Genomic DNA, 13167 nt, shown 5'->3' on the forward strand with positions numbered 1-13167 from the left:
TATTTTTTATTATTTAACAATGCAATTAAATCCATTCTGTAATTTTATTTTATATATTTTATAACAAAAACATTTGTAATAAAACACAAAAACATATAAACCTAAATATCAAATTGTTGTCCATCTAGCAACCATATAAACACACAGCATTTAGTTGCTATAGTTTCAGTTACTATGGTACTATCATCAAACAATAACCTACATTTTATAAAACAATCTTTAAAAATAAATGACGTGTTGCAACAACAATGTGTTTGTGTAGGTGGCTTTCTCATGTGAAGTATTAGTCACTCTGTTTATCTAAATATTTCACTAAAAACATTTTTTTTTATTTGTTTGTTTGCTATATTTTTATATCTCCACATCATTTGTTTGTTTGTTTGCTATATTTTTATATCTCCACATCATTTGTTTGTTTGTTTGCTATATTTTTATATCTCCACATCATTCATTTGTTTGTTTGTTTGCTATATTTTTATATCTCCACATCATTCATTTGTTTGTTTGTTTGCTATATTTTTATATCTCCACATCATTTGTTTGTGTGCTATATTTTTATATCTCCACATCATTTGTTTGTTTGACATATTATTTCTCCACATAAATAAACTTTCTAATTTTAAACTCAACCTTTGTTTGTTTAGAATAGTGTATTACTGTATAACTTTTTCAAATCATTTGTTCGTTTACAGTATATGTATACCTGCCAACCTTTTCAGTGGCCAATGCGTGAGACATTAAATTAAATTGTATATGTGTTATTTTAACTCAAAGTAATCGCAAAATACTCCATCTATGTTTGATTTTTCTTGATTTTCTTTCCTGTAGTACAATAACCATAAATACAAATAAACATAGGCTAATTATGTCAATCAATTAAATAGTGTAAAGTCCTGGGCTATTTTTCCTTAAAATAGGGAAGTTAATTTAAAAAAATGGTTTTTCTGAATATTTTTATGGATGCATAATAGCTACGTATGCGTTAGGCACAAAAAATCGGCCCTCGTGCGTGAAAGTCATGCATTATGCGTGAGAGTTGGTAGATATAATATATTTGTTTTTCCACGTACATAATATACATACAGATATTACTATAACAAAATCTGTAGTAAATAGAACATTTCAGTAGTTTTTACATGTCACGTAAAAAATCATTTGTTTGTTCGCAGAATGATTTTTATGATCGTAACTAGGTTACAGTAGAAACCAAACAAAGCAAAGCATGTTGTACAAAAATAGTAGATCACAATTTTCGTTGAAATTTATTGACATTTATCACTAGGTAAAAATTAAAATGGATTCATTCATTATGATAATAGATATATAATGATAGATTGATTAAGCTGGAATAGAATGTTGAAAAATATGGTAGCAAGGGCACGCACTTGACGTCAGACAGCGTGAAAACGTGTCTTGAGGAAATCAATATAAGCCTACACAATTTTAAATTATGATTATACACTTTGGTGTCAATATTAGGTAATGATTAAGGTATTCTATAACTTTAATTTATTTGTATGATAACAATTATTTTAAATTAAATGACAGTTTCATCTATTTTACAGTCACTTTATCTTCAAGGTCTTTATTTTATTTTAGGTGGGTGTATAATAAGAGGTTCATGGGCTTTTTATGTATTATTGACTTAAACCTGTTTCTCCCTTTCCACATTGCCTCCTTCTTATGGTGAATCCATAGTTTTTGAAAAAAAATTGGTATTCAGAGAGATTGCTTTTGAAAAATGATCACATCAAGAGCAACTGTTATTTCTTTAATTTTGTTCCTTTATTTTATGGCATTGTCAAAGTGGTAGCACCATTGGTATCACAAATGGAACACATACACAAACACAAGATGAGTAAAATAACTTAATGAAAAATGTAAAACTAAATTTATATACAACTGAACTGCAAAGCAAAACATTGGAGTTAAACACCTGCATTTGTTTGCTGTGCGTCACAGTGTGTGTCAAACTACATAGCTAAGATAGTGTGAATGGGGTACTAATATGCCCAAATGAGGCCTTTATAATCAAGTCCCATAGTTTTACAGTACGTACCGTAAGTTACAATAGCAAAAGCAATATTGAATGAGACCCATAGGAATATAAAACAACAATTTATGATCAATTATTTATGCTAAATATAATTTTATATCAGTCATCCATCATTTATGATTTTTTTCCCATAGCAATTAATTAAATGCTACATGACATTTTTCTTAAAATATTCTGAAAATAACATTATACATTACACATTAATTCATAGTAAAAATGATAAATTGTCTTTCACAGAAGAGCATAACAATGTCATTGTCAATGTTTGATAGGTGACATTCTTTTTTGTTATCAGTTGAAGGCCGATACAACATAAATATTTCATTTTTTTTAGAAATTGGGGTGGGGGGAGGATTAGATCACTTAGGTGTGTTAAGCCACTCTCGTCCATTTGGTCACTCTCATCCATTTGGTCACTCTCATGTCTTCGACCACTCACAAGTATTTTATCACTTTCACACACATACTCCAATTTACACTACTAACTCAATTTAAAAAAGAAAGTGGAAGTATACCACTTAAAAATAACTACATTTATTTATGGAACTTGGGTAACTCTACCTCATTGTTTTATATTATGTTCACTTTTTTTTGCCTTTATTTCTCAAAAAGAAAGAAATAATATAATAATATATAGTGAGCACATATGTTATTCTAATCGTTCAATCGTTTAATTCGTTGAAAAAAAAATGTTTTTGGTAAAATATACTCTATGGTAATATTGATTACATGACTATGACTAAAATTTACAATTTATTTATTTTTGTATTTATTTTTGTATATATTACGATATAAAAGATAAACAAGAAGGCTGAAAATGTTGGATTGACAAAAATATAATTAAGATATAAAATAAAGGCTATATATAGATATATTGTGGTTTACAAGCTAGACATTTATAAAACAAGATTATACAATTCAATGAGGGAAATGGCAAAAATATGTAAATCAAGTTGTTGGGTATAAATAATAATAAACCATTTGAGAGCACTCTTTCCTTATGCATATACACAGTGCCTATTTAAGGTTTATACTATAAAGCTATTATCCCTGACATATTTATCATTTCTAAAGCTCTGTCTACATTATCAAACTAGTTTGACAAAAAAAGTGTGATGTGCCCAAATATGGTAGTGATATGACATCATCATGTCTATCACATTTTTTTGTCACATAAAGTTTGATAGTGTAGACAGAGCTTTACATTTCCTTATTGCTATTAGGTTTTTAGAGAGGGCAATGCTTTTGTTTACAATCTATAATCAACTCGCCCATTTTTTAAAGACGTCATCACATTTCTCCATTTCCCTCGATTATCCCAGCGGGGTAGTGCTCTTAGCCTCTCACATTTTGAAGAAGGTTTTGTAACCTTCCATAATTACATTACCAGGTATGAAATCAATGGTATTGATATGATGCTGGCACTATGTCAAATGGTTATAAATTTTCTAATTTTCTTTGCACTTTAGGACTCAGTGTATTTTACTTGTTTCTATCACAGTCAATTAATTTAAACCACAGGCAGTGCATTATATGTAACATTTTAGTGCTGCTGCTATGAATTATTTATTTAAAAAAAAAATGTATCTACACGCAGAAAAAAGATAAAGAAAAATACTAAAACAATTTTTTTTAAACCACCCCACCCCATAAACTAAAAAGATCCTACTGCCCCTTACCTTGTATATATATATAATACAAATTATAAATCACATGCCGATCCAACCATTTTTCTATTCATTTATACTGTACCTACTGTACCTGGTTGAACCACTAATTATAAAAATAATTAGAAAACCAAGGAGTTTGGGCCACCCATGAGAGTGATTTTGAAAATTAATATATATCTTTTTTTTAACTTTATATCTGCAGACAATAGCAAAACGATTGTTAGAGTCAAAACAATCAATTCCTCATTACTATTTGTCAGTGGATGTGGAGATGGACAATGTTTTAAAGTAAGTTGTTTAAACTATGTTAATATAATGTTTGCGGTACACCATGTATATTAGTTCTGAAACAACTTTTCTCAACGTTTCGATCAATATGCTTTGACCGTCCTCAGGAGTGAGAATGCAGAAAGTCCAGGAAACTGGGAATATAGGAATAGGGTGGGACTGGTGTGAAAGCTAGAAACAATAGCAAGTTCACACAGTGGAAGGGATTGAAATATTATTTAAACCTGTTTACAGTTAAGCGCCTTGAGCTTTATAAATTTAGTATTATTAGGGTTTACAGTAACTCTCCCAAATTCTTCAGAAGACTGGTGTAGGGTTCTCCACCATACTTTAAATCCAAATACTAATACCCTATTAAAGCTCTGTCTACACTATCAAACTAGTTTCTTAAAAAAAAGTGTGATGTGCCCAAATATGATAGCGATATGCCCAAATATGGTAGTGATATGACATCATCATGTCCATATATGAGCACATAACATTTTTTTTTTCACATAAAGTTTGATATAGTGTAGATATAGTGTGTAGGTTTCTCAACCATACTTAAGTTTATTACTGTACAATAATACTATAGTTAGAGTGTACAGTGACTCTCCAAACTTTAATTTACTGAAACGTTCCCAATATGACGCATAATAAGTTTCCCTACAGTTATGAAAGTAGATATGATTCATATTCATCATTTATATAATACTAAACAAGTCAAAATAATGATAAATATGATATTCATTTGTGGAATAACTAGTACAAACTTAAATTAAACCTTTTTTTCCAGGTTACACGGTAATTACCAAATGACCAATGAATTAAGAATGTACTTAATTCATATTCATTAATTATCATTGATTACAAAAGTAATTTTGAATGTCCCATGACAGGATTAAGTCTACTAGATTCATCATGGGTTCCGTATCATTACAATAATGTCATTGATTGTAATGATTTGGTAAGCTCTGTCTACCCTATCAAACTAGTTTGACAAAAAAAGTGTGATGTGCCCAAATATGGAAATAATGATTATGTTTACTAGATTCATCATGGGTTCTGTATCATTACAATAATGTCATTGATTGTAATAATGATTTGGTTATTAACTCTGTCTACCCTATCAAACTATCAACTGTGCCCAAATATGGTAGTGATATGCCCAAATATAATTGATAGTTTTAAACAATTTCACATGTTACAAAGGCTGTAAAGAAATTGACTTCAAAATATGACTTATTATTATTAAAATTGATAAAAAAAATCTATATAATCATCGCATGTCACTCACAAATAATATAATAATAATTATGACACTTACATTTATTTTCTAAAAAAAAAACGTGATTAAACTGATTTCTGTCAGTTTATCCACAGATACTGTAGTGCTCACTAGCATTTGTAGGTGTTTCAAAAAGCTGTTTTTTTATAATTAAATAATGGCATGCATATAAAAATTTGTTAAAATATTCTATGTATTTAAGGGGAATATTAAATAGATGTGTGGGAATTAAAATCAATGAATGCATTGCTGTAGGCTTTCAAATTTCTCTTGATTGATCCAACCTTTCGTATCAGAATCAATTGAAAACATTTTGATAGACAAGACTTTTGTGACTAAAGTATTCATATTCTTGCTTTCTAAAGCTCTGTCTACACTATCAAACTAGTTTGACAAAAAAAGTGTGATGTGCCCAAATATGGTAGTGATATGACATCATCGTGGTATTCATAATGCTTGCCTTCTAAAGCTCTGTCTACACTATCAAACTAGTTTGACAATACAGATGTGCCCAAATATGGTAGTGATATGCTTAAACATCATCATGTTCATATGGGCACATCACATTTTTTTGTCACATAAAATTTGATAGTGTAGACAGGGCTTAATTTAAGGTTGGTGGTTCAACCACATAAATATCCCATAAATGTTAATTTATGTAAAAATAAAAAATGTTTTTTTTTAACATTTTACTTTAATGAAATTATTTGGTATTTCTCCCTGCCTTTTATTTTTACCTTTTTATAAATAGCTTTTGCTTGTTTATGTTCTTAGATACTGTAATGTTAACCCACAGCCAATTTCATTTTAATTTTATTAAATACACTTAATGTTTCATAAAATAAGTTGCATACTGGATTCCCTCCAGTTTAAATAATTCTCAACCTCATTTATCAAGTTCTTTTATTTCTCCACATTTTGCAGATTAAGAAAAGAATTAAATTCAATTTTGGAATCTGATGGAAGCAAGTTGTCTGTAAATGATTTTGTGATTAAAGCGTCCGCCCTGGCGTGCATGAAACAACCGGAAGCTAACTCGTCATGGATGGACGATAAAATTAGACAGTAAGTTGTTGCCATATAAGGACATTTTTATGCACATTTTATTTATTAATTTAAATTTACAAAACAAATTTATATTTTAGGTCAAACATAATAATAAGGAAATCTTATGTTGCGTTTCCATCACAAATGAGATGCTCATGACACAACAATGCAGTGAATGAAATCATGTAGTAAAGTCAAAGTCCGAGAAGATGATAAACGTCTTAAACATATACTATAAACTAAAAAAAAATAATTTTCATCCTTGCTAATATCTTGTAATATATAAATATATATATATTTGTCCACTTATTTTCAGAGTGGAAACTTATTTTCCACTGGCACAAATTATATAACACATTAAAAAACAAATTTAATATATGTAGAAGAATATTTTGGTGTCATCATTTTGGATGTGTTTCTGTCTAGTTTTCAGTAGCTGTGGTACTATTTCTATGTTCCTGATTTTAAGTGTAAATATCCAATCTTATCTTTTTTGTAATAAACACTGATTTCCTTTCTCTATGAAATGTTACCGAAAACTGAACTTAGTTTCAGATTGAGTTCTTAACTTGTTAATGTTGACATAATGTGACACATTGAGTTTCTACGCACGTAAGCTGCTGAAGTGGGAATAGAAATATATTTATTTAAACCGGAAGTTTTGACACTTCATTTTCCTTCTTACATCATGCTTTTAGTAACTTTATTACCATATTTGGTTGTGATGGTTTATTTTGTGATTATTGTAGTAATGTGTGAAGTAGGCTTTGTATCAAACATAACATGAAACGGAAACATTAATTGGTGTATATGACCAGGGGGAATGGATAATGAATTTGGGGGAAATAAGGTGGTTGGATTAATATACCCGGATTGCAATATATAACAGTGAAATTTACCAGTGTTGCGTCCAAATTTAGCCTAAATTAGGCGGTGGGATTATACTTGGATTAAACTAACAGTGGAATTTACCCAAGTCTTATGTCCAAATTTAGCCTAAATTAAGGGGTGGGATTATATTTGAGCTTAGGATTATACTCCGTCATATACTCAGCAAATTACAATAAATTATTCAACTATTTAAGCCTTATTATTTACAATTACATGCATCTATCAAATATTTATTTAAATTAAAGATCAGAAATTATTCGTCAATCTGTATATATTAATAAAACATTGCTATAATTTAATTTACTAAATCGCCATTTGTAATACTTTACTATTACACATTTTAATTTATCAATTAATTAAAAATTAATTACAAATTAATTACATGCTAGTTATAATGTATTCATAACTTTGTCAGAGTTATTTACTAAAGTAAAATTCAATTAAAATAAACTCCAATTCTTTCATCATGAAATTTCTTGGATTTCTGTTCAATAATAAAAAATAGTTGAATATACAAACATTCAAACAACAGGAACAAATTCATTTTTTAATTTTGTTTAGCAATATTGCTAATCAAACTGACTGAAGTTGAGAAACATAGTTTTGTATTGTGTAAGGTTGTTTTGTATAGCTTTTTGCTATGCTACACTAGTGAAATCATTCCCTGAACAATATATTATATTTGAATAAAAATATTTTAACTTTACATAGAGATCCAGTTAAACCCTTTTACTGATAATCAAAAAATAAGCAGACATGAAACTAAATATTGCACACAAATCAATACATGATTATTGATCAATAAGGTTAATGTATAGCTTATCTGGTTTCACTTAAAACCTACATTATCTATGCTAAATTCACATTATTTCATGTCTACAAAGTAATACAATTTGTTGTTGGGTTTCTTGGCCGGTGCAACCTACATTCTCTATGCTAAATTCACATTATTTCATGTCTTCAAAGTGATAACATTAATGCTGTTGGGTTGCTTGCAACCTACATTCAGTTCAGTTCTTCAAGTCGTGTTCTTGTTTTTATTTCTAGATTTAATCAAGTGGATCTTTGTGTTGCCGTTCAAACTGATAATGGTCTCATTACACCAATTGTATTTAATGCCGACTCTAAGGTAAATTGTTCATTTATAAATTATATTGCGTTTGATCAGGGAGGAGTGGAATTCACTGAGAGAAGAGTGAAATTCACTGAGGGAAGAGTGAAATTCACTCTTCCCTGGTTTGATAGATAAACCCCACTTCCCATAAACACACAATTAGGTTTGGTGAGTTCGATGAGGATAAGAACGAAATTTAAATACTGTATAAGCTCTGGGTTGGTGGGGGCTGGGAATATATCCTGGGAAACTCTGGTTCAGGAAAAAATTGATTGGTAAGCATTTCTTGTAAAAACTCATCTGAATAGGCTAGATCTAGACCAAAAGTCAATACTGGGACTATACCTGGGAAAACCCTTGTTCAGGAAAAAAAATAATTGGTAAGTATTTCTTGTAAAAATTCATCTGAACAGACTAGATAGAGGCCTACATCCAGACCAAAAGTCTGGACTGTACCTGGGGATATGCCTGTATTTGCTGTTTGATGTTGTCTATAAAAAATCAATTTTTAAGTAATAATGATTTCTCCTTCAGTTGTTTCCAATTGAATTTGCGTTTTAACTGCACATATTTTATCATTATCTGTAACCTCATATCATATGTTCTAAGTCCAGATTGGTATGCACTTTTTAGCTATTTGCTGTTGTTTTTTAATTGAACACCTCAGAGTCCCACGATGTCCATTATGTTGTCTGTTTTAGCAGTCATGTGACCTTTATGATTGATTCTGTTTGCTTTATTTCTACATCAATACCTTCTTAATGTTTTAGCAAATGACATTTGCAAGATCTGTCCAAAATCTTGTTCTGTTTTTACTGATGTGAATTTGTTTATAGAAAGATGTGTCTTTTGCCAAGGATAAATTTAGATAAATATTCCTAAATTAATAAAGTAAAGCAAAATACCTGTCAAAATGCAGACAAGCCGTGTTATTTAATATTTCAGGTCATATTAGAGTTATAAAGATTTTAATGAGATTTGTGTGATCATTTGAATGATGGATGAAACTTAAAGCAAGGACTTTATTAGCCGTATCATTGATCAAGGGGCTTCTCTCATCCATTGCCCACCTTGACCAGAGGAAAGGCATGGGCCAATACATTTGAGGCAGATACTAGATGCAGGGGCTGCCATAAGAGTCAGCAGTGCTGATTTCAAATGCCTAATGGGACCCAGCTCCATATACAGCACCCGATATTCCCAGATGTTGTCCCATCCAAGCTCTAACATTAATAACAAGGCCTAATGTTCCTGAGTGGAGAGAGGCAAACAAGTTTAGTGCCATGCTGGATACAATTCGTATACAATGAGCATTGTACTCGAACATCCGATCTTGCGTCTACAGTAGCATCGAACACACTGCGCCACACGCTACTATGAATGGTCTGTGTTTGTATGGCCAAACCGTGTGAATAAAAATTGAAATATGAAACGTAAATACTGTAGTAAGTCAGTTCATCTTATCTCATGTTGAATAAAACAAGGTAGATAGTGTAATGTCAAGTTTGTGTAGGGTTAACGAGAGAACACATTTTATCGACTAATCTCTGTGAATGATTCCACTTGTTTATAAATTTTGACATTAGACAAAATTTAAGAACCATCTTGTGTTTAATGTCACTTTTTGTGAACAGTCTGTGACTGTTTTTGGGGACAGTATCGCAGAACAATGATAAATGGTTGATTGGTTCTTTTAAAAGTTAGGAAAATCAATTTATGATACTGTATTTCTGTGGTCATTGAAGATAATCTTTAAGACATATTATTAAGTGGGAACATGAAAGCTAGTTGATCATACCCAGTATCGTTTTGATCATGCGATCATTCGGGATACACCTCACGTTTAACGTTTAAAGATGTATTATCCTCCAAAAACTTGAAAAATGAAGATTCATAAATTCAGACTTTGAATAGGCCATTTTGCAGTTTTAATAAAGTTAACCACTTCTGTAAAAAAAATAAATAATAATAATTCCAATTATAAAAAGATAAAATAAATATCTGGCCCATCAGTTGGATGAGCAAGATTTTAAAGCTCTGTCTACACTATCAAACTATTTTGACAAAAAAAGTGTTATGTGCCCAAATATGGTAGTGATATGACATCACATTTTTTTGTCACATAAAGTTTGATAGGGTAGACAAGGCTTAAGATGTTCTATTATAGACTGGGTGGCCCAATTGTTGAAAGAATGATTAATAAAAGAGATAAATTAGTAATTTGGTTTTTGTTGCATATTATTACAAATTACCAAGAAATCGCTATGAACGCTTTTAGAGTCGTATACATTACCAATTTACATTGATGATAATTTGAGTGGAATTGCCTAAATTTAAATGCATTACGGAAGCTGGTAAACTCGTCTTATCTTCTATTTGAAATCCCATATTCAAATGTTATTAGCAGGATTAGTGTTAATAGATAAGGAAGTGCTTTTGACATGTTTTTCATATGTTTGTTGTACTCATCACACACCTAATAGGTCATTAAGTGACTTCTTATTCACACAACTAATCTTACTATTATTATCTGATCTAGTCAGTTATGTTTGGTTTTAGTTCTAATTGTACTTCTGATGAATAAGGTAAATTACCTTTTCCTAATCCTACTAATCCTACTAATCCCATTGAAAGTTTACCTGGAATCGTTTAACAAAGAAAGAATACTTAGTGACTATAATGTTTACAAATAAACAAAAAATCATTATTTTTAGATTTTCTTCTTTAAAAACAATTCAACCAATGGGAGAAAATTGATTTATTTCCGGAAGTTTATTTTCAGATTAAAAATAAATTGATTTATTTCCTGAAGTTAATTTTCAGATTAAAAATAAAGCTTTTAAACAAATTTGAACGATGCCTTCTCTAAATAGAGATGTTGAGAGTCACAATATCAATTGGATAAAACAATACATCCCGCTTAAAAGTTACTCAACTCAATACTCAACTACTGAACCACTTTGAAAATCAATGCTTTAGCACTGAAAGTATCATCCAGTATAAAGACAGAATAAATACAAAAAACAAATAATCATTATTTTAAAATTTGCTTCTTTACAAAACAATTCAACCTATTGGGTGAAAAGCGATTATTTCCGGAAGTAAATAGGAAGATCTTCTGATGAACTTAAACTTAAAAGCTTTGTTTATTTTGATAAATAGGAAGATCTTCTGATAAACTTAAACTTAAAAGCTTTGTTTATTTTGATTTTCCATAACTTTTTGATGACATATTTGTACATATCCTTAGTTATATGGAATCAATTGATTTTGATTGATTGGATTGAGTTTGAATATATGTACTCAAAGGGCTATTTGTACTGAGTAAGATTAATACGGATTAAAAAGAGCGGTATTTTCTTCCTAGACAGAATTTCTAAAATAACTAAGTTCTATATAATAAGTATTATACATTATATTATATTGTTTATTTTGTTTGTTAAAATGTCTTAAGACTTTAATTCTTGTTTGTAACTAGAATAATTTAAACCACTTACTGTTAAATAAATTGAGGTTTATTAAGGATTATTGTTGCCCCTGACTTCTGTTTATATTTTGTAACAATGTCAAGTAGGACTACGTTCATAATACGGTTCTTTGTCGTTGATTTTATTCAGCTTATTATTGATGTAAATGTTGAGTAATTATTTCCACAATTGATGATTATTTATAGTTACCCTAAATGTTAAAAATTTCCAAAATCCATAATTTTAATCATTACTATAATAAAGGTCTACTGATTAAAAAATATCGATATGGAAATATTTTAATGGAAATGGATACAGTATGTCATGTCAAAGAAATTTGTAAAGTTTTTAAAAATGTGGCAAATTTGTTTCTATTTTTGTTGTTTGTTGAGCACAGAGTGGTTGTTGTTATTATGGAGGAAAATAATTTTTTTTGGAAGTTGGCAAAAAGTAAAAACAAAAACCAGCTCTAAACTTTAGAATGCAACTTCTACAGGAAAGATAGTGACTATGGTTTTTCTTCAGTTTTATATTTATTTTCTATCACGTACATTACTGTACATTATTTACGTTCGCATTTACCATAGTACTATGATTGTATGTGTGTATGCTACTAAGTATCCACTCCTGTTTGTTTCAGTACGTTCCTTAAATACCAAGACATTTTCATCAACATATAAATTACAATTTATCCTAGAAATGTTACTCAACAACCATGCCCTCATGAAATCAGGATTAAATCGCAACCACTACCTGATACTCGCATCAATCATCATTCCAAAGTCTTGCACGCTTACAAATCAAGAAATATTTTAAACTTGATATATTCAAATATGCAATAAGCTGAAGGGGGAAAGACCTGTCTAATTTACTATTCAGTTTACAAATCTGATTTCTAAACTCCCTCAGGTATCCCATGGGTTGCACTCAAAATATATAAAATCATGAATGACCCGACGTATCCTTTTGAATTTGACTTTGTCCTCCATACACAGTGCTATTGCGTTTCAGAAACTTAGTCAAAATTGCCTACACACCTCTCTACACGAGTGTCAAAAGAATGTAAATTTGTAAAAGATTTTCGATAGATTCAAAAGCTGTCTTCTTTAGAGTTATGTTGTTACCGTTTAATTATTACACTTCTTGTTGTCATTTTGCTGTATGTATCTTTTTAAATCTTTTTCTTAATCATTTCATTAAAAAAAAATATGAGTACGATAAAAAGACAGTTAAAATGTCTGACGAAAATGGAACGCAATAAAATCTAGGTTGTAAGTATAAGTCCAGTTAAAAGTTGAAGTAAGAAATATATAAAATGGTAAAATTACATAAAAACAGCAGCAAAACATTAAAGCAAAAAAATTATT

General features: G+C 29.8%; 1 protein-coding gene across 1 annotated transcript in view; it reads left to right on the forward strand.

Annotated features, from left to right (window-relative positions):
• Window positions 1–13167, forward strand: part of LOC144841197 (dihydrolipoyllysine-residue acetyltransferase component of pyruvate dehydrogenase complex, mitochondrial-like) — a 39410-nt gene that overhangs the window by 11864 nt on the left and 14379 nt on the right. Inside the window, exons 8-10 of the mRNA XM_078697443.1 lie at window positions 3929–4014; window positions 6206–6346; window positions 8267–8348. Coding sequence (XP_078553569.1) covers window positions 3929–4014; window positions 6206–6346; window positions 8267–8348 — 309 coding nt within the window. The remainder of the gene's footprint in view (window positions 1–3928; window positions 4015–6205; window positions 6347–8266; window positions 8349–13167) is intronic.

The sequence above is a fragment of the Antedon bifida genome, chromosome 4 (assembly GCF_963402885.1).
Source record: "Antedon bifida chromosome 4, ecAntBifi1.1, whole genome shotgun sequence".
NCBI lineage: Eukaryota > Metazoa > Echinodermata > Crinoidea > Comatulida > Antedonidae > Antedon > Antedon bifida.